At 48.5% G+C, this 22,122-nt stretch overlaps 2 protein-coding genes across 4 annotated transcripts in view; both read left to right on the top strand.

The window, feature by feature from the left end:
- The window catches only part of LOC142765277 (uncharacterized), a 96,203-nt gene that overhangs the window by 35,104 nt on the left and 38,977 nt on the right, over positions 1 to 22,122 (top strand). For all 3 annotated transcript variants that reach the window (XR_012884133.1, XM_075866012.1, XM_075866011.1), the window contains 2 exons: positions 3,623 to 3,696; positions 14,967 to 15,037. Coding sequence is in view for 2 of the 3 variants with exons in the window: in XM_075866012.1 (XP_075722127.1) it covers positions 3,623 to 3,696; positions 14,967 to 15,037 (145 nt within the window). In the remaining variant the exon portion in view is untranslated. The remainder of the gene's footprint in view (positions 1 to 3,622; positions 3,697 to 14,966; positions 15,038 to 22,122) is intronic.
- Positions 18,086 to 20,214, top strand: LOC142765276 (uncharacterized). The gene has a single exon (XM_075866010.1). The coding sequence runs from the start codon at positions 18,120 to 18,122 to the stop codon at positions 20,112 to 20,114; it is 1,995 nt and encodes a 664-aa protein (XP_075722125.1). The 5' UTR covers positions 18,086 to 18,119; the 3' UTR covers positions 20,115 to 20,214.

Below are 22,122 nucleotides of genomic sequence, written 5' to 3'. Positions count from 1 at the left end.
ATATTGTGAACGCTGCAAAAGAAAGTCGGATATCTAGCCAACCAATGATGCATTCTTCAGTATGACAAACAATTTGTGCAATAGTTTAGGAGGAGATACAGCATCAGAGGCCTTGGAAAAATCAACGAATATGGTATCAACCTGATCACCTATGTCTAAAGAGCTGCTGATGTGATGAACGAATTCTGTCAATTGAGTAATTGTGCTAAAACAACGTGTGAAACCGTGCTGCAAAGTGTTCAAAATGTTGTTTGTTTCAAGGAATTCAATGGTATGTTTGAAAATAATATGTTCTAGCATTTTACAAGAATGTGCTATTAAATAGATGGATTTATAATTGCCTAATAATTGAGCATTATCTGATTTAAACAAGGGAAGGATGGAAGCACGTTTCCACAAGGATAGAAGTGTCATGGACGAAAGAGATTGTTTAAAAATAAGTGAAAGATATCTGCTACACCAAAGAGCGTATCTAACTAGGAAAGCTTCCGGGATGCCATTGGGACCGCATGATTTTTTGGTACCTAAATTTAAAATGATATTGAGTACGCCCTCAGGGGACAGTGACACATCGCCAATTCCAGGATGAAATTCAGAATGAAAAGCAGGAATGTCCGAGTTGTCAGTCGTAAAGACTGAGTAGAAGTAGGTGTTGAACGCTCAGGGGATTATTTCTGGATCAGAAACTGCAACATTGTTAATTGTCATTGTGTACAATGAAGAACCAGATGGTAGGATAGCCTTTTAGGATTTACAGGGATTTGCTTTCATTAGCATCAGCAAGGTAACCTTGTAATAATGTTCTTTAGCAGCCTTCATTTTAGCAGATAGTTCTTGTTTAGTACTAACGAACTGTTGAAGCTTTGTCGAGTCACCAGAACGCTTTGATCGACGTAGTGTGGCCACACGACGTGACAAATGTAAGATATCCGTCATCCAGGGTAAGTCAGTGTTAGTTTTTTTTGTTGTCAGAGAAATAAAACGATTGATACATTTACTGACAAGGCTTTCAAAAAAAATAGATGATGTGTTGACATCACTGGCAGTGCTTTTCAGCTCAAATTCTTGAAAAGAGTTGCAAAGGACCTCGGTAATTGCTTGATCATCAGCACAGTTAAAATCGCGTAACGTGCAGTAAGCGTAACGGCATTTTGAGACGATACCAGGAACCGAGAACAATACAGCATTGTGATCAGATATGCCATCAATAGTGTCACATTCAAAACCAGACATAGCTAAGGATGTAGGGAGGAAAACCAGATCAAGGACAGCATCATTACGAGTTGATTGCTTAACGATTTGGTAAAGGCCACATGACAACGAAATGTTAAGTAGCTCTCTTACAATGGATACTTCGTGTTCAATCACTGTCATAGAAGACCAGCTTATCGCAGGGACTTTAAAATCACCTAGCAAATAATGTTAGATGTCGAAGTAGCATAGCTTTCGGTAAATTGGTTGATGTTGTGTAAATTTTCTATATCAGAACCAGTAAGCGGTAAACGATCCCTATAACCAAGGACATGTTTTGTAAGTCAACCTTGCACCACAAAGACTCAATATTTGGCGGTGTAGAAAGTACAGAAAAGTTCAGGTGAGACTGTAGGAATAGAACAACACCACCTCCTCTCCCCATCTCTCTGTCTCTCTGAACCACCTTGTAGCCAGGGAGAGCTATCTCAGAATCATGGACTCCATTGTGTAGTCAAGTCTCAGTAACGCCAATAATGTGTGGGGTATAACAGGAGACCGAAGAAATAAACTTGGAATGATTACTGACAATACTTCTGGCATTTATATTTATTATGGAAAGTTTATATATTGTTAGTGCCCACTTGGTCAAGGTGATGTTGGCACAGAGGTTGATTCAACAATTTTAGTTCCACCAGAGGAAGATCTGACAAGAGTACTAGATGAACTGTCCCAGTCATATCGCACCTTATCAATGAATACATGATCAAAGCTGAGTTCTACAGATAAGCCCTTATCCCTATGATAGGCGGATGCCTTCTATAGCGTCTTGCGAATATTGCGAACATGGGGAGTTAAGTCTTCTGTTGATTGTTTATCAGTGTATGAGAGCTTGCACAATATCTGTTGGGGCTTGCCTGCTATAGCTCCATCTCACGTGGATGCTTCCACGTTGACAAGTGGGACATCTCTATCCTAATAAATGACACTCACATTCATAATTTAGCCCTTCGTTTATCTGAAGTAGTTAAAGGGGCACTGACTCAAAATTTGATGACTCCCTCGTGCTATTGACACTCTCAATGGTGACCCTTTCTCACCACCCTACTTTCGTCATGTGACCACGCTGCAACAAGTTATGAGGATGTCTTAGCAGCCACTTATTTTTGCCCCATTTGCACCAGAAGTCTATTTTACTTGGCAGCTGCTCGTGAGTATATCACTGAAAGTTTTGTTTTTGGCGACAACGTTCTAAAGAACTATGCCGACCGTGCCAAAGCACGTCACAGTTTTGTGTGCAAATGTAGTTGAAAGTTGCACGTGCTTGGTGGTAGTATATGTTGCACTCAAAAACTAGAAATTTTCGGAGCTCTCTCAAAATCCAATCTAAGGCTGGGTGGTAATGAGAAGACAGTAATTAGTTATCTGTCACATGCTGCTGCAAATGATGTGCAGTGTTATGACCAACAGCTGTCCAGCAACACAATCCAGCTAGAAAATGCAAGGGCAAAATTTTTGTCGGGATCCCTTCAACATATGCCTCAGTGCATGTTGGCGAATCATGCACAAATATGGTATTTTGCACATCATAAAAGCTGGTACTCTGTATACATTCATTCGAAGTGCCATCATTTGTCAAAAGTAACGCCATGTGCACTCCCCAGTGATAGTGTCATCTATGCCCGTGCTCTTTCATATACTGCACAACACTTCAGGAACGTGAGAGGCTGAGTTCATACCTTGAGCTGTGAAGGCCAGAAAGTCTTCCGCTTCCCACTCATTAGGAGGTGCATTTCCGCCACAATGATCTAGTGGCTAAGGCACTCGGCTCCTGACCCGCAAATCGTGGTATCGAATCCTGAGTTCAGCGGCTGCTTTTTCGATGGAGGTGGAAATGCTTGAGGCCCGTGTACTTATATTTAGATGCATAATAAAGAACCCCGGGTGGCCTAAATTTTCATTGTCCTCCACTACGGCGTCTCATAATCGTACCGTGGTTTTGGGATGTTAAACCCCAACAATTATGAGGCGCTTCTATGCAATCTTTCGTAAGTGTGCAGTGGGTACAGCGCTGAGCACTTGTTGCTGTGGAGTGAGAGGTCATGGGCTCAATTCCCAGATCATTCACGTCTATGAAGTTTATTCTTCTAGTCACTTGTACGAGCAATATTCTTTCTACCACCACGTGTGTTAGTCTCGTTTGTTTCTGGACGCATGTGTATCCACCAAGGCTTCTAGCATGTTTACATCACTTTGATGACTGTTGCGCACACGCAGTTGCTAAGTTATGGCGTGATGGGTCTTGCTATATGTCCATGTCATTTTTCCTGAAAAACTGGAGTTGTGAGTCAGTGCTCATATCGTTACCTTAGATATCTTCATCCTCATATATTTACCGCTGTGAACAAAACAATTTTACTGTTGCTCACAGGTTTCAGATGGTGGCTCTGCCGTGACGCTGGTGCTTGAAGACACTGAGGAGACCAGAAAGATGTGGAACTTCAAGTGAGTGCCATTTGCTGCCTCTAAAAAATCTCTGTATGGTTCACATGTAATTTCAATGTGAAATGCACTGTGACGCATTTAATCAAACTTTGCCGCGGTTACCCATATTGTTGTCTGATGGAGGCGCTGTGGAACTGGTCAGTGCAGCAATGTAGCAGTGTGCTATATGCATTCTGCCAGAAGATTCGTTTCTGCCAGAAGATTCAGGTCACATACGTAGAAACGTATGTGACCTGAATGAGTCTTATGCAATGAGTCTTATGTATGAGTCTTTTGCAATGCTGAAGAGCGCATAGACCTAACACCGTGTTTCACATACCACATTTACTTGCGTAGTGAACACACTCGCATAATAAACACACCTCCATCGTCAGTCATCAAAATTTGGATGCGTACTCTTCGACAAGTTCAGCCACTTTCGTCGCAGAACTTTTGTCACCCTGGTCCAGTAACCAGTTCTTTTCCTGCTCTGGGAGACAGTTCGAAAACTGCTCCGCTACAGCGTTCCTGTCACTGTATGACTTGGTGCTCTTTAGCCATTCTGTCAAATTGGCTCTCATTTTGTACAGAAAGTCAGGATAGCCTCTGCGCAAAGTCTATACTTTCTTAGAAGGCAAGCCTTGACCTTCTCATAGTTGTCTGCGTCCTCCTTGCTGAGTCGCGCAACAACCTCTGCTGCCTGACTGGGCAGGACCGTGAGTAGCCTTTGTGACCAGGTGTCTTGCTCGAAGGACATTTTCTCGCACATTCGTTCAAAATTTACTAGGTACAGACCAATATCCCCTGATACCATGTATGGCTGGATGTACCGGCACATCTTGAACTCAGCCTCCCTGTTGTGGTAAAGTACCTCTTGCTGGGGACTACTGCCCAACCTTTCCCTCAACTCAAGTTCTCGTTTGCGAATCTCGATCTCGTGCGCCTGTCTTTCTGCTTCACGTTCACGTTCTATGCGACGTTCCTCTCTCTCAGATTCCCGCCTTTTTGTTTCACGCTCGCATTCTAAGCGACGCTCTTCTCTTTCGCACTCACGTCTCTCTTCCTCCTCTTTCTACTGTCTCTTTCTTTGACTGTTGAGGTCCCCTGCTTCACTGAGCTCCTCATCATCAGCCCAAAAATCATTAATCACTTGAATGATTATGCGTTTTCGTGCCAAACCCTTTGTATCGATCCCCAATTCCTCACACAACAGCAACAAGTCCGGCTTCTGCAGCTCTCGAAAGTCCATGATCGTACTGAGTGCAAAATAGCTTCCCGAAATGACGAAACTGAGTCTTTCGGCAAAGTTAACTACCAGTTCTAAAATTTACCCCCTTTTAAAACCTGGTTCACTCTAAGGAAAAGCCAAGCACTCACCCATACGTGATCCATGTCTCGAGACAGCTGCTTCCCTTGGGCCGACTGTTGTCCCTTGTAGCTTCATATTCCTCCGCTGCCAACCAGTTGTTGCGGCTCTCGGGGCTGTTTACCAGTAGTCACTCTGAACCCCACTGCTGATCACCCGCTGTTGCAGACCGGGGTCTACCCGGTCTCTTGTGGTAGCGCGGTGTAACTTCGGGTGGAGGAAACGAACGCTGACAAGAAGTGGATACGAAAAACAAACAGGTTTATGGCACTATTTACACTTATTTACAACAATAGAGGTTACAAGTTTTTCAAACCACGAGCGTGGGGGTTGAACCGTTACATAGTTCATAGCGACAACCTGCACTCTGCAGCGTCGTTTTAAACCCTGAGGGGCTCCTCCTCCTTGATTGGAACGCCAATCACACACACAAGACACCGCCCACAGGGCATAATTCATTAGCACATGGTCCGCCGAATCGTTATTGCACCTCTTGATGCAATGCTCTGAGGATAGGGAAAATGGGGTTCTTTCCTGGAACAATTTGGCGGTTGGGTTGCTTCTTCCGCCTTTCCCAGGAACGGCAGCCAAGGAGTATATACTTGAATCATGGAGACACGACCTGTGCGTTCGGTCCGCTTCGCCGTCTCGCTAAACAAGCCGGCCCAGAGGAATTGCTTGTCGGGACATTGGCTCACGGACTATCTTCTAATCCTTTTGTCGCTCCCCGCTGCTGGATCCGAGAAACTGGTGTTCCGGGCGTGGGAGTGCGGCCTGGCTACGTTTCTCAGTGACAGTGTGGCGCCTAAGGACGAGGGTCATAACAACGCTGAAATATGCTATGAACCAGCTTGATTATGTATGGGTCTTTTTTTTTATGGTGGTCAGAAGCACTGAGTGCCATGCATGAAAGGTGTTATATGGGGGGTACCACACTGTATGAGCACAATTTGAGAAAAAAATTACATTCTCGTGTGGAGTGGATCATTGGAGCATCATTGCCAGTAATAATAAATGTGAAGCATTTCGTTACGCACTGCAGGCACCTTTAGCGTCTATCTATGTATGGTAGAACTTTAATTACACGTCGCCCGGTTTCGCGACAACCCCCATTTTAGTACCAATCGGTTTGGTCTTGGCAAAATTTCTAACAGAAATAATGTAGTACAAACCTTGGTTATACACGGTTTTACGCTGAGCCCACATCTTAAGACCACTTTCAGATTCCGTCTCAAAGGATGACAATGTGTCTCCTTTGAGACGGTTGTTGCCGATGCGTTGTAGGTTTCGCTTTTACGCGCACGTAATTTTCGGACTTTGTTTATCGGTATAAAGATGCACATTAGATTCAATTTTTCATTAAATTGGGAATTCACTCTCACCTCCTCCAACTATGTAATTCTGTGATTAGTTGCTACTGTGAAAAATAATTTTATCTATTTTTCTTGCAGAGGCATAAGGTGTTGCTGTGGGCTTAATGAGGCAGTCTGTACCCGTTTCTTTTGGCAAGGCTTACTGTCCCTGCCTCTAATCTTAGTTTTCTGGTTATACAACGCCCGGATTATACGACGGTCTTGCGTGGTCCCCTGAAAGTTGTATAATCCATGTTCTACACCAAGGTGCTCTCGTGATCACCCTCTTAACTTGGGGTAGACCAAAATCAGTTCAGTAAAAGCTCATTAACCCGTATCTCACAAGACCAGTGAAAATGACCGAGTTAACCGAATTCCGGATTGTCGAATGAACCATCAAAACAAAAGGAAAATGTACTCGGCACAGACAAACCCCCTTTTTTTTTCATGAAAAACTGCGTCAGCTTTTTTTGCCTCGTCATTAGAATTAGTGCTAGAATGATCTTCCTCAACCCTATGTTGTGGAGGTGTCCACACTAGCTGTCGCGAGAACTGATGCAGAACTCCGCAAATACAGCGAGGGCTTCGGCAGCCTCCTGCACGGTGCGATGTTGTGTCAGCTTATCTTGAATGTCATCATCAGTCAGCAAACCAGCGACGACCACACCATCATCACCGCGCACAAACACAGCCCGAGAACGTAAGTAAGGATGGTTTCTATGTCAAAGCGCCAACTCACCCAACAGTCAACTTTTTTATGTGCTCGAGCTGCACACGCTATGAGCGAAGTCACTACGCAAAGAAATCAGCAGCTTAAGCGTCGCGGGCAGCTGGAGTAGCGGCGGCTGCGCAAACTGTCCCGTGCAACGCCATGTGCGGTGCATTTTGCAGACACTGGATGCACCGGCGGCCCAAGTGCTTCCGCCGGGTGGTGACTAGTGCCACCTGGCCACTTTCCCTCTCATTCACTATCACAGAATCATATTCTGCTGCTGTTTGTTCGGATTCGGTTTCTCCAAAACCTCGGCTCGCCGAAGCATAGAGCCGGGACTCCATGCTTTCAGTATCCGGAATCGGTTACTGAAAACATGGATCGGTTACTGAAAGCATGGAGCACCAATAGCCCTCTCTGGAATCGTCCGAGTCAACTGGTGGGCACTTAAATCTCTCCAAATTAAGGAACATTTGGCACCATTGAAATATACTCAGTTTTGCCGGGACCGCGCCGCGCCAAGTTAACCAAATTTCCGAGTCAACAAGATCCAGATAAATGAGCTTTTATTGTTCAGAAGGGTAAGATGGTTTGATGAAAATCACTCGCTCGTCATAATGTGAATAATCTGACAATATCGTGACGTACGACGTCATACCCTCTCTACCAGACACATCAGGCACATATTCATATACGACAGGCGCGAATGTGCCACAGGTATGCGGGTGAGCACGACAAGAGATAGACAGTTTCCGTCTACTCAGGAAGGGCGAGACCATATATCCGTAATTTTAACGCAAGAGCATTACGAAAAAACTTACATCGGCAGCATTCACCCGACAAATATGAAGAGTACTATTGTAGCGGAAGCTGCTAAGCACCACCGCATTCTTTTCTATCCCGTCTGCAGCCGGCCGTCGACAGCGCGCCTACTCGCGGCGCCAGCTCCTCCTCCTCCGTGTTCGGGGAACAACGTGTTGTCGGGGCCGGCTCCGGGGATTAGACCGGCGGCATGCTACGCTTGCTCGCTCGGTGGCCCCCTTTTCCTCTTTCTTGTAGAAGAACGCGGGGGTGCCTCATTCTCTCCCTCGTCGAGGGGAGCTCTCGTCACTCGCACGGAGTGGAAATAAACAGTCTTGCCCTGCAACTCCAAACCTGCTTCACGTCTCCTTTCTCGCTGCCTCCGGCAGCCGACATTTCCGGCCGCTACAAAATTGGTGACCCGAACGCTTCAACGAACACGCCGCGATGAGCTCCGACGACAACGCTGCTGCCTCCACGCCTGCGGTCATCGCCACAGAACTGAAGCTACCAAATTTTTGGCCGAAAAATCCAAGAGTTTGGTTCAGCCAAGTGGAGGCCCGTTTTCAACTCCGGCACATCACCTCGCAGTCGACAAAATACCTTCACGTCGTCGCAGCCCTGCCCCCCGAAATCGCCGACGCTATCGACGACATTTTGGTTTCACCCCCCGCGCAAGAAGAATATGACACCCTCAAAAAGACGGTGCTGGACCGCCTCGAGGTGCCTGAAGAAAGCAGACTGCAGCAGCTCTTGTGTCGCGAAGAGCTGGGCGACCAACGACCTTCCCAACTGCTGCACCGTATGCGGCAACTACTCGGTGTGCACGCGCGTCAGGACGGCCAGCTCCCACTTCTTCGTGAACTTTTCCTGCAACGGCTCCCCCAGTCGGTGCGCGTGGTTCTCGCGGGTTCAAATGAGACGTCCCTTGATCGACTAGCGCAACTTGCCGATCGCATCACGGAATACTCAACTCCAACCTTTGCGCCCATAGCTGCTGCAAGAACACATGAGCAACCAGATCGACTGTCGCGCCTTGAGGAGAAACTGCAACACCTTACCGAGACCATGCAGAAACTTGTGCTATCTGGCGCTCCCCAACAGGACGAGCAACGACGCAACCGATCTCCTTCAAGACACCCAAGCTCTTCCCAGAGAAGCCATGCACGAGATACACAGGACGGAGTTTGCTGGTACCACCGTCGTTTCGGCACGGGTGCTAGCCGCTGCACTCAACCTTGCTCGTTTCCGGGAAACGCTCCGGCCAGTCGTTAACGGCGGCTTACGACATCGGCCCTCCACCCAGCCGCCTGTTTTTCGTAGTCGACCGCGTAAGCAACTCGCGCCTGCTAGTCGACACGGGAGCCGAAATCTCTATTGTCCCGGCAACCCCCGAGGATCGCCGACGTAGCAAGAACACATCGTCGCTGCAGGCAGTGAACAACACTGCCATCGCTACGTACGGCTTCCGCTCGCTGACAATAGACGTCGGACTCAGGCGCCTGTTTCGCTGGGTCTTCGTGGTGGCGGATGTTAATTTCGCCATACTCGGAGCAGATTTTCTCAGCCACTTCAACCTGGATGTGAGCGTACGTGACCGCTGCCTCAAGGATAACAACACATCCCTCAAAGTACGTGGTTTGGAGTCAAACATCTGCTCATCTGGCATCTGCGCCTTCCAGCCAGTATCAGCCTACCACCACGTCCTGGCCGAATTCCCCTCGCTCACCAAGCCCCGCAACACGGAACAGCCGGTGAAACATAACGTGACTCACCACATCGTCACCACCGGGCCGCCAGTCACCGCCCGGCCACGACGGCTGTCCAGCAAAAGGCTTCAAGCTGCACGCAGGGAGTTCGAGCATATGCTGCAGCTGGGAATTGTTCGCCCTTCGTCTAGCAACTATTCATCGCCGCTACACATGGTGCCTAAGGACGACGATTGGCGCCCGTGTGGTGATTACAGAGCCTTGAACGCATCGACAACGCCGGACCAGTATCCTCTGCCACACATTCACGATTTCAGCGCGCGGCTGGCAGGTACGAAAATATACAGCAAGATCGACCTTGTAGCGGCATACCACCAAATCCCCGTCGAACCGCAGGACATACCAAAAACAGCCATAACAACTCCGTTCGGCCTGTTTGAGTTTGTCCGCATGCCCTACGGCTTGAAAAATGCCGCACAGACCTTTCAAAGGTTCATGGATGAGGTCACCCGGGGTCTTCCTTTCATCTTTGTCTACCTGGATGACATTTTGGTGGCCAGCAGAACGCCTGCGGAGCACGAAGAGCACCTCCGCCAGCTCTTTCAGCGTTTGGATGAGCACGGTCTGGTGTTGAAACCTCAAAAGTGCGTGTTTGGAGTAGAGGCGCTCAACTTCCTCGGCCACCACATCACTGCTGAAGGCATTATGCCTTTGGAATTGAGGGTGGAATCCGTCAAGAAGTTTCCAGCTCCAACATCTTTTCGCAAGCTGAGGGAGTTCCTCGGGCTCTTAAACTTCCACCGGCGCTTCATTCCGTCTTGTGCTCGAGTGCTCCAGCCATTGACCGACCTGCTGCGCCGAGACGACCAAAAGGCACCAGAATTTTGTTGGTCTGACGAACACCAGAACGCTTTCCAGAAAGCTAAGGACGAGCTAGCCGCGGCTACCCTTCTCATTCATCCACGGCCTGAAGCTCCTACACGCCTCATGGTGGACGCTTCCTCCACATCGGTCGGAGCAGTGCTGCAGCAACAGGAGGGCGCCCAGTGGAAGCCACTGGGCTTCTTTTCGAAACGTCTGAAGCCTGCAGAAGCACGGTACAGCACTTTTGGAAGGGAGATGCTCGCAATATATTGTTCCATTAAGCATTTCCGCTACTTCCTCGAAGGCCGTGAGTTCTACATCTTGACAGACCACAAGCCCCTCACCTACGTATTCAAAAACAACAGTTCCTCCTACTCAGAACGAGAGATCCGTCAGCTCTCATTCATCTCCGAGTTTTCTACAGACATCCGCCACGTTCCCGGGGTCGAAAACGAAGCAGCTGACGCCTTGTCTCGCGTCAATGCTTCCAGCACAGAAGTCCTGGACTTCGAAGCTATGGCCGCAGCTCAGCGGGACGACCCCGAGTTGACAAGACTGAAGGGAGGGGGATCTTCACTCGTGCTCTCGGAGGTTGCACTTCCCTACGTCCAGAGCACGATAACCTGCGATACCTCCCAGGCAGCACCACGACCTTTTGTCCCACTGAACTTTCGCCGAGTGGTATTCAACACTTTCCACTCCATCAGCCACCCAGGTGTCCGTGCCACCCAGCGGCTGATAACGCAACGCTTTGTTTGGCCCGGAGTCAACGCGGACGTGCGACGATGGGCTCGGACATGTGAAACGTGTCAGCAAGTGAAAGTGACTCGCCACAATCGGGCTGCACTACAGGAATTTCGGACTCCTGAGTCGCGGTTTGACCACGTTCACCTTGACCTCGTGGGACCACTACCGCCCTGCCAAGGATTTAGGTACCTGCTCACATGCATCGACAGGTACAGCCGGTGGCCCGAAGCTATACCAATTGCGGACATATCAGCTGAGACCGTCGCGCAGGCCTTCATTCAAACATGGGTGTCCCGCTTTGGCTGCCCCGCCCGCATAACAACTGACCGGGGACGGCAATTCCAGAGCAACCTCTTTTCCGCACTCTCAACGCTCCTCGGCACGAAGCTGCAGCATACAACTGCCTACCACCCCGCCAGCAACGGAATGGTTGAGCGCTTCCACCGGCAACTCAAAGCCGCACTGGCAGCGAAACTCGACCGCCAGCACTGGGTGCAGAAGCTCCCGCTCGTTCTTCTTGGCCTACGCTCAACGGTGAAGGAAGACCTCGGCTTCAGCGCAGCGGAAATGGTCTACGGCTCAACAGTGCGCCTCCCGGGAGAATTCTTCTCCGACCAGACACCTTCCGCCCCAACAGCCTCCGATCACATCGAGAAGCTGCGCGCATGGCTCGCGCAACTCAGGCCAACAGCACCTCGCATCGCCCGCAACAGGAAAGTTTTCACTTTTCCTGACATGGACTCTGCTACCCATGTGTTCGTGCGACACGACGCAACGAAGCCGCCCCTTACTCCGCCGTACGATGGCCCATTCAAAGTTTTGGGACGTACTAACAAAACCATCGCAATCGACGTGCGGGGGAAACGAGAAGTCGTCGCCGTTGACCGCGCCAAGCCTGCTCATATTGAAGTTTCCATTCAAGCAGCCTCTCACGTACGATTTCAGTGCTAACCATTGGACTGTGACCTTTCACTATTCAGCCCGTAACTGCTGTCCTTCTTTAAAAGCTCCGCAATCTAGGGGGGGAGCCTTTGTAGCGGAAGCTGCTAAGCACCACCGCATTCTTTTCTATCCCGTCTGCAGCCGGCCGTCGACAGCGCGCCTACTCGCGGCGCCAGCTCCTCCTCCTCCGTGTTCGGGGAACAACGTGTTGTCGGGGCCGGCTCCGGGGATTAGACCGGCGGCATGCTACGCTTGCTCGCTCGGTGGCCCCCTTTTCCTCTTTCTTGTAGAAGAACGCGGGGGTGCCTCATTCTCTCCCTCGTCGAGGGGAGCTCTCGTCACTCGCACGGAGTGGAAATAAACAGTCTTGCCCTGCAACTCCAAACCTGCTTCACGTCTCCTTTCTCGCTGCCTCCGGCAGCCGACATTTCCGGCCGCTACACTATATGTCAGGCTTCCAGCACAAATGAAATTCCGTGTGGCAATCAAGCAATGTACCACAGAGCCACACTAAATCTTTGCACTGCCTTTTTAATAAACCCTAGTGTTCCTGAAACATCAGTTGTGCTTGCAGTGCTGGTTATTCAATGTTATAAATAAGATATATGTACTCCTATAATACAGCCATCTCATTGGGTCGACGTCAAGTGTAATCAAGTGCCCTCCACTGAAGTTGACTGACATAGCAGTGTTGAGGGCTACCATCGTCGTGAGCGTGGTGGTCATTGGTAGTACATTGCGGTGAACTCGCTACTTTTGGACCTGTTTTTGACAAAAATTTACTATTGAGGCCATGGCTATTTATAGACCACTGTTAAATTGGCCGTCTTACTTATTCAAAACGGTTCTACTTATTCATGAATGGTAAAGACTCAGTGCATAATACAGCATCTGTTCTATTTGGCTACAAATTTTGGCAATAATAATAAATAACATGGCTTCTTTAGCTACATTCAGTTAGAGTTCTGGTGCCTTTACAATTCCACTGAACAGCAAGCCTGCTTGCGAGCACAGGCGCTAGGTATCAGTGTTGCTGTTAGCATCATTAAACAACTCTAAACAACTGGTTATATAAAACATATGCGACCGTTGAGCATATGGGTTGTGTATGCCACATTTGTACATACCTTTAGCGTCATTGCATAATGTATTGCTAATTACAGCACAATCACCTAACCTCTGCATGATTCGTATAATGTTGATTCCTAAGGTACGTGGGATCTGCCGAATTTGATCCAACTGTGGACTGCCACTTCACATTCTTGAAATTATCAGCATTACCTCATTTCGCATTTTTTAGCATTGTTCGGATGCCAGCATTGTTAGCATTGTTAGGATTCAGGAGAGTGTGTGTAAAATGGTCTTAGGGTGCAGAAAGAAAACAAGCAAGCTATGTTCCACCAGCCAACGAGGTGCTCATAGCAAAGGTGCGGGGAATGCAATGCCAAAGGCACAGCCATCAAGAACAGTTTGTACGTGACAAACCTTCAATGTGCCACTGTTCCTTTAGAGAAGAAAAAAACATTTTAATCAAACCATGTGATTTTGAAAAAGGAAACACGAAGTGCGCCATTACGTAGAAAGGAACCCCATGTAAAATGTGTGCCAGCTCCTGGAAACTTTATTATAAGCAGCAATTCTTTTCATGCCTAGTTTTTTGTAAATTTTTCTCACAGTTCTTGCATAAAAATGGACAATTTCAAACTAAGACTACAGTCGAGCCCGCTTATAACGAACCTGAGCGTGACGTGGCATCCGTTCGCTGTATCCGGAAGTTCGTAGTAACTGAAACACAGCTTTTAGAAAAGTTGCGAGTGAAAACACAAACTTTTTTTGCCCCAAAAAGTCCGTGATGCATGTGTTTCGAAGGACAGAAGCGATAAGGGCGGTCTAGAGTACATTTAAAAGGGCAGGGTGCTCGTTCGCTGAGGCCCGTGGCATAAGCTGCATGAGGCACTGGCTCCAAAGTTTCGTCGTTCTCGCTATCTGATTCCTCCAAATCGTTCTCGCCACGTACTTCATTCACAATGCCTCAATCCGTGCATGGTTTTGCAGTGTCGGCATCATCATCTGCCGTAATCAAACCATCGCAACAGATGTCCCACCCGCTCTCCCAGGTCGGAGTCGATGACGCGCTGCCACAAATTGCTGCCACAGTTCGGAAGCTTCAGGCTCGGCATCGGGCCCGACGTCAACGAAGTCGGCCTCGCGAAAACAGTTTTGCGCGCATGTAGCCGTCACTGCCGCCAACAGAATATTCACCATCTCCACAGCTGAATACAGGGACGCCCGAAGCGGCAAGTTAGCTGCCAGGTGGCCAAAACAGGGTAGATGGCCGACTGGTCTTCGAAAGATCGGTGGCAGTGTGAAAACACGCGCCTCGTCTGGCGATGCGGGGTGCTCAGAGTAGCAGGGGGACAAAGGGGTGCGTAACAAAAAGCGGTCGGGGAGAGCGGCAACTAGAGGGGCGCGGAGGCAGGGTCGGCGTTTAACAATAAGAAAGTATGGGCACCTCGCCGATGCCTGATCAGTGGTCAAAATTGGTTTCCCGGGAAGTCGACAGACCGCTGACTCCGTTCGCTGTATCCGATCAGCGGCGGTAGGAGACGTTCGTTGTAAGTGCGATTTTGTGCCATTGAACCAATGTATATTTTCATGGTCACGCGAATATTGTTCACTTTAAGCGAAGCTTTGTTTTAAGTGGGGCCGTTATATGTGGGCTCGACTGTATTTAGATGCTTCAAATAGGTGAAGAAACAGCCCGTCTTGTCATCTCACTCGTCCACTGTTCGTTGCAGGTTCCAAGTGCTGTACACAGTCGTCCTTAGGAAGAATAACTTGGTCCTCGACGTTAACGTGATCAATACAGGTGAAGATTTTCTGAATGCTATGTCGACATGTTGTGAAATGCTTGCGGAGTACTGTACTCACTGTAGCAGGTTTCTCTTGCTTCTTACACGTGTGTCGCTGCATGTGTCACAGTCCACAGAAAATAAGAAACAAAAATCCATGGGCACACATTACTCGGCCTCCACTGGTCATGAAAAGCATTCCGAAATGAATGTTGTAGAGTTGTGGATGCTTCGCTTGACCTTTGACTGCGAGTTTGAAGGATATATGGCGTGTTATGACTGTGTTTCATCGACACACGGAAGACAACTGGAGTAGGCGTAATGTCGGATTGTGCGTGGATCAGTGCCAATCATTGAGAGCCATAGGCTCAAGGATGTCAGGCATTGGCAGGAGCTTGCATTTCTTGTTCACATGGCTGCTTCTGCCATCTTACTGAAGTACTCTGACTGTGTATCTGCCGTATCTTTGAAGTCTTTCGTGGTCATAGTATATAGTCATGGTCATAGTATAGAGTAGTCTAGCGAGGCATTAGGAGGATATTGTTTTTTCGATATGCTGATAAACCTAGGAGGCCTTTAGTTTCATAAGTAAACATTTGAGGGTCCACTCTTGATTGCAGTGCACTCCCTTCTTCTAGCTTTATTTGGCAGATTGGAAACTTCTGCGAATATTTTCCTGCTGCATTCGAGGCAATGTAATACGTCAACTGCGAAGTTCCAATTCTCGGCTTTCATTTCTTCCAATACAGCCAGCAATATCAAGCTGCCTGGCTATTGCTCACTTGTTTTTCTCGCTCAGAAGCTGCATTTTGCTACATCCTGTGCATTTTCATTCCTTGCATTTCGGCTAGCTTTCCCTGTTAGTCTCACCTGCCTTGGCTTTGGCACGAAAAGGTGGAGCGAAAACTCAGCAGCCAATACATAACCACTGATTTATTCTTTGAATACAAAACTAGGCTTGTGCAAATAGTCAAATAGTAGTTTATTCAAATTCTTTGACTCGAATTTAATATTGCTGTTATTTCAAAAGTACTTGTGGTTAATAAATGTCAGATATGCGTGCTAGTGCAGTAGAAACTCGCTGATATAATTTTGAAAGGACCTTAATAAAGAAGTGACAGCCGACCAGTAAACACCAAATCCGGAAGATGGAGGAAAAAGATAAACTATTTAGTGGTACAGAATTTCATTTCGATGCTTAAACCTGAAAAATTCGTATCACATTATGTGGTGCATTTACTTTTACTCGAGTAGTACAAAAAAGTAATCAAGTTATATTTAATTCGTTTGGCACTAACTGTTTAAAAGACGAAATAAAGCACACAACACGAACGATGCGACTAGCCCCATTGAGGACGTGTTGTAGGCCCGTGTACTCAGATTTGGGTGCACGTTAAAGAACCCCAGGTGGTCAAAAATTTCCGGAGCCCTCCACTACGGCGTCTCTCATAATCATATGGTGGTTTTGGGACGTTAAACCCCACAAATCAATCAATCAATCATCATTGAGGACGGCACGAGCCATACCAACTAGTGATGATAGGTCTACGCCGGCGAGATGACGAAAACCAACTTTTGTGAGCACTAATTGATAACCTATTACGTCATAACACCATGTTTTCTATAGGAATCTTGGAGGCAGTGTTTGTGAATTAGTGAAGCACGTATTTCTAGTGAAGAAAGGAGTGAGAATCAATATTGATACAAAACAGCCGCTAAACACGGCTGCATGAAAGAGGAGGACGAAGTCAGTTTTCGTTGGATGCTGGTCTGGCGCCATCTTACTCGTCGAGTTCTGTGCGCTCTAAATAGATCATTAAACAAGTTACTTGTAACATTATTGGTGGAGGTGGACGACCCCTGTACCTCGATGGAGACGCGCAGCGGTCGCACCATCGGCGAGCTTTCGACTGCTTCGACTGCTGGTACTTCCTCTACGCCGCCCTCGTCAGTCCAAGCCACCACCTACGTCACACTCCCGCACCTCCGGGATCCCGGCACTTTCTCCGGTGATGGTACGGTCGATCTCGACACTTGGCTGAAGCGGTACGAGCGCGTCAGTGCAACTCACCGCTGGGATCCCACGCTCATGCTCGCCAACGTGCTTTTCTACCTGGACGGCACTCCCCGAACATGGTTTGAAAGCCACGAAGCCGACATAACGAGCTGGGATCTCTTCAAAGAAAAGATACGTGACCTGTTTGGCGATTCATCTGGTCGTCAGCTCGCTGCGAAGAAGACTCTTGCCACACGGGCCCAGTCTTCTACCGAATCGTACGTCTCCTACATTCTTGACGTTTTGGCCCTTTGTTCCAAGGCCGACCAGTCCATGTCTGAAGACGAAAAGGTTAACCACGTCTTGAAAGGCATTGCCGACGATTCTTTCAACCTGCTGGTTTTTAACAACATCTCGAGCATCGACAACATCCTTAAGGGGGGACGCGGCCTTTGAAAACCGAAAAATCGCGAAAAAGTCGATTTTTGGCAAACCACATATTCGGGCAGTATGTGTCATAAACTACCTTTTCTGTAAATATCAACGTCTAATTCGTCGCGAAACCATTTGAAATAAAGTTTACAACATGCCGCGGCGGCCCTCGAGCGGCGCGCGAGCGCTCAAAATACCCCAACTTGGCGTGATCGCAGTTTCTCGACCGCTCGACGGAGCGCCGCCATTTTGGTGTTGTTTTGTTTGTGAATTCTTGCTCTTTCTTTCCCCGCCACCTGCGTCGCCGGCGGCAGCGCAGGAGAGGAGCAAGCCGCTCATGATTGGAGGGCTCGCGAGAGCTTTCAAGTTTCCCGCGGCTGAGGCGCGCAGCTGGGATTGGGCGAAGCGCGCGCTCCCCAAGGACGCGGGGGAGCCCGCGACTGCCATTGGCTGCTGCGCGCGATGACGTAGCGCTCTTGCGCATAATGCGGCCGATGCGGCCGCTCGTCTGCTGCTCCTCCGTCCGGCGTCTTTGTGTTCCGCTCGCTTCCGTGTATCGTTGCAGCCGTTCGCATACTCTCCACGTTTCAACTGTCTTCGAAACGATTTTCAACCGTCTTTACGAGACGATTTCAACCGTCTATACGAGACCGTTGTTGTGTTCGCTCACGATGCGCCCAACGAAAAAGAAGACGCTACAATCGTTCGGTGCAAGGAAGCGAGCTATGAAGCTTGTCCGCGCGGCGAGGCTCTCCGCTCGCACGTGCGCCGACGGTGATCGCGCCTACGGTACCTGTGGGGCAGCTTCTGCTTCATCTACGCAAGAGAGTGGTCGCATCGAAGCGCCTAGCAACGGGACTCCTGCTCCGCCGGTGCAAGAATTTGTCGTTACAAGTGCGCCTGGTGTCTCGTGCTCATCGACAGTGGCTTCCGCATCTTCTCTTTCATCGGCCTCGAGTGCGATGGCGTCGTCAACTGTGCATTTGCGAACAAGTTTCCTGACGTGCGAGGAGAAAGAGGTGGCGGATCAACAACGCGCTGCTGTGCAAAGAGAACTTGGCGCTATGCCAGCGACGGAGTGGAAATTTCAGGCAATGGAGCGCGATCATGAAGCTGCCACCGCTACAAGTGAAGGCGAAAAATTTTTCCTTGTGCAAATGGATGCCCTAGACGACCTGCTATCTCGAACCCCGTGCCACCGGTGCACCGCGATTGGGATGAAGGTACGAGGAGGCACCCAACTTGGACTTGCTGCAAAGCTTGAGCTAGTATGCTTGCATTGTGGAATAGTTTCAAGCTCATGGAGTTCATCTCGTCAGGATGACACAAAGGCTTTTGATGTGAATGTAAGAGCCATTATGGCAGCAAAACAAATAGGCAAGGGACAAACAGCTCTCAACGACTTTTGGGCAGCGATGAACGTGTCCCATCATGGCCTCCATCACAAGACCTTTCAGAAGCACCTGAAGAAATTCAGGGAACCGCAGACACAATGCATAGAAAATTTCTATGCAGAATCTGCTTCTGCTGTAAAAGCCACTTACAAAGAAATGGATCAATGTTTCACCAGGGATATAACAGTTTGTTATGATGGAACATGGCACAAGCGTGGGCACACATCCCATATTGGAGTCGGGGCAATTATCGAATACCATACGGGCCTTATCTTGGACGCCGTTGTTCTGTATAATCAGCGCCTTGGTTGCCAAGTAGGACCAAAGCCTGGAGACGCAGACTATGCATGCTGGCTAGAGAATCATGTGTGCCAGAAAAACACCGACTCTAAATCAGGGAGAATGGAGGTTGAGGCAGCTATCATCCTCTTTTCACGCTCACTGTCGAAGCACAACCTCCGTTACACAACGCTCGTGTCTGATGGAGATAGTGCCACCTTCTCTGCCCTTGTACAAGAAAATGTTTATGGACTGGTCCCCATTTCAAAAGAGGAATGCCTGAACCACATTCAGAAGAGGATGGGGACTGCACTTCGCAACCTTGTGCAGAAAAGCGACAAGGCTTTGGGAGGGAAGGGCAGGCTGACAAAGGCCCTCATCGACAAGTTCACAGATTATTATGGCTGGGCCCTACGGAACAATTCCGATGATGTAGCTGCAATGCGGCGGGCAGTGATGACATCGTACCACCATGTGACGTCGACGGATGAGGAGCCGCACCACGACTTGTGCCCAGAGGGTGCAGACTCCTGGTGTCGTCACAATGCCAGCAAGATTACCGGTGTTCCACCTCCGAAGCATTCGTACAAGCTGCCACGCTATGTTGCAGATGCACTTCTACCCATTTATGAGAGGCTCTCACAGGCTTCTCTTCTGCAACGCTGCCTGGGAGCAAAGACGCAGAATGCATCAGAGTCCTTTCACTCTGTGCTGTGGTCCCTCATGCCCAAAGAGCAGCATGCGTCACTGATTGCTGTGGAGACAGCACTGCATGATGCAGTGCTAAGATACAATGCTGGCTGCTACAGGGCCACCCAAGAGCTAGCTTCATCAGTGGGGCTAACACCTGGCCACCTGGCCATTCAACGGGCAGCCGAGAAAGATTCTCTGCGCTTGAAAAAGGCTAAGAAGCGATCCCTAGAGAAGATGGAAAGGCGGCAAAGAAAGAGAGTGCCAAAGGACAGCTCCAGTTACGCTGCAGGTTCATTTTAGAACTGCCTATGTGCTCAAAACTTTCAAACGTCGTTTTCTCAAAATGACTTTTTTGGCTAGTGAGGCTGCTTATTCCAGCCATATCTCTGGAACCACTCATTGGATTTCCATAAATCTTTTTTTATTATGTACAAAAGTTTATCCAATCCAATCCAATGAATAAATTTCTGAGGGGGTGACAAGCCCATTTTTTCAATATATTGTGTGTGTTATTTATTATATTTAATCAAAATTTGATTGATAATATCCTAATCACGAACACAAAGTTTGATGGTCTGCTAAAACTTTTCAGCAAGGAAATTCAAAAAAAGGGCTCTGTTACCCCCTGGAGTATCAATCTGGGAATCATCATAGTTAATTTCACAGTTCCAGCACCTTTTGAAAGTTCTCCAGGCCTGGAATAAGAGAAGCATGTGCACTACCCTGATATTCTGCTGTAACTTGAAAACCAGTGAACATAACTTGATGAAATTTTGTAGTTCTTCTAATGCTTTTGCTATAAGTCTATCCTGAAAATTTCATTAAGATATCTCAATAAACAAAAAAGTTGGTATGCGATGGTAGCCTCGCCCCTTAAGGGGGGACGCGGCCTTTGAAAACCGAAAAATCGCAAAAAAGTCGATTTTTGGCAAACCACATGTTCGGGCAGTATGTGTCATAAACTACCTTTTTTTCTGTAAATATCAACGTCTAATTCCCCCGCAGGGGCGCCTGCGCAAGTAGGCGTTTGGTGTGTAGCGACACCACGGACCCGAGCTAACGGGGGAGTTTCGGCTCCCTCCCACGCCTAGCTGTGCGTGGCTTTGCCGTGTCCGGGGAAAAGGGGATCCTGGGGGTTGAGCCGACCCTGGGTGATTGGACCTTTAAGGCCCCCTCCCCTGGCAGAGGCAACACACCTCTTTGGCCCTGGCTTCACGTAGACGGCACCCCTGGGCTGACCCACCCAGGGGAAATCGGCAGTCGCCTTTTCCTATCTCTCTCTCCCTACACCTTCGTCTTTATCTCTTACTGTTTATCTGTCCTGTCTTCTACTCTCTTCCGTTTACTTCCAAACTTCCTGGCGGCTAGGGTTAACCCTGTGCAAATAGCCTACCTTGGTCTAGGCGCATTGGGTTATAGTGGCGTTGTACGGCTGGCGTCTGCAGGTTTCAGCATCCGCAAACTTGTAGCGTCCCCTCGTTGGGCTCCGTGGTGGGTGGCCGCCAACGCTGCCGAACAAAAATAAGACCGGCATGCATGGAGCATTCCCTCAACTGTCTGATCGTACCGGCCTAAAGCGGGTACGCACCGACGACATAAACTTCTTCAACCAGCCAGTAGAAACTTTTCCCCACTTCCACGTCATTCACTGCGAAAAAACCGGAAAGCAAGCCAGGACCGTATCTCCTTTCGTAGTTGCCAGGTGTCTTAATGAAACTCTCGGGGCTGGATACAAAGTAACCAAAATGGCTAGCGGAGACCTTCTTCTCGAAATTCGGGACAAAGCACAATTTGTAAAGCTAGACAGCCTCTCAACGTTTGGTGACGTGCCGATCACCGTAACACCACACAGATCCATGAACATCACTCGCGGAGTAGTATCTGATGCAGACTTACTTGAACTCACCGAAACTGAACTTTTGGAAGGGTGGAAGAGCCAAAATGTCAATAATGTACAGAGAATTATAATCAGAAGAGATAATAAGGAAATACCAACGAAACACTTGATACTCACGTTTGCATCCAGTAAACTACCAAATTCCATACAAACAGGGTACACAAAGACATCTATCAGACCGTATATACCAAACCCTCGTCGTTGCTTCCAATGCCAGAGGTATGGCCATGGCTCTAAAACCTGTCGTGGTCGCCAGACTTGTGCACAATGTGGAGTCCTAGGCCACGTGTCTGAGAACTGCAAACAACCGCCACACTGTGTAAACTGCGAAGGAAACCATGCCGCATATTCACGCTCCTGCACCTACTGGAAAAAAGAAAAAGAAATAATTACATTGAAGGTGAAGGAGAA

Source organism: Rhipicephalus microplus, chromosome 6, assembly GCF_043290135.1.
Source record: "Rhipicephalus microplus isolate Deutch F79 chromosome 6, USDA_Rmic, whole genome shotgun sequence".
Classification (NCBI taxonomy): domain Eukaryota; kingdom Metazoa; phylum Arthropoda; class Arachnida; order Ixodida; family Ixodidae; genus Rhipicephalus; species Rhipicephalus microplus.
The sequence above is the reverse complement of the archived record's forward strand: the minus strand, read 5'-3'. Positions and strand labels throughout refer to the sequence as shown.

Coding starts and splice junctions, on each gene's coding strand:
- LOC142765276 (XM_075866010.1), top strand. CDS start 18,120: ATGCGCCCAACGAAAAAGAAGACGCTACAATCGTTCGGTGCAAGGAAG.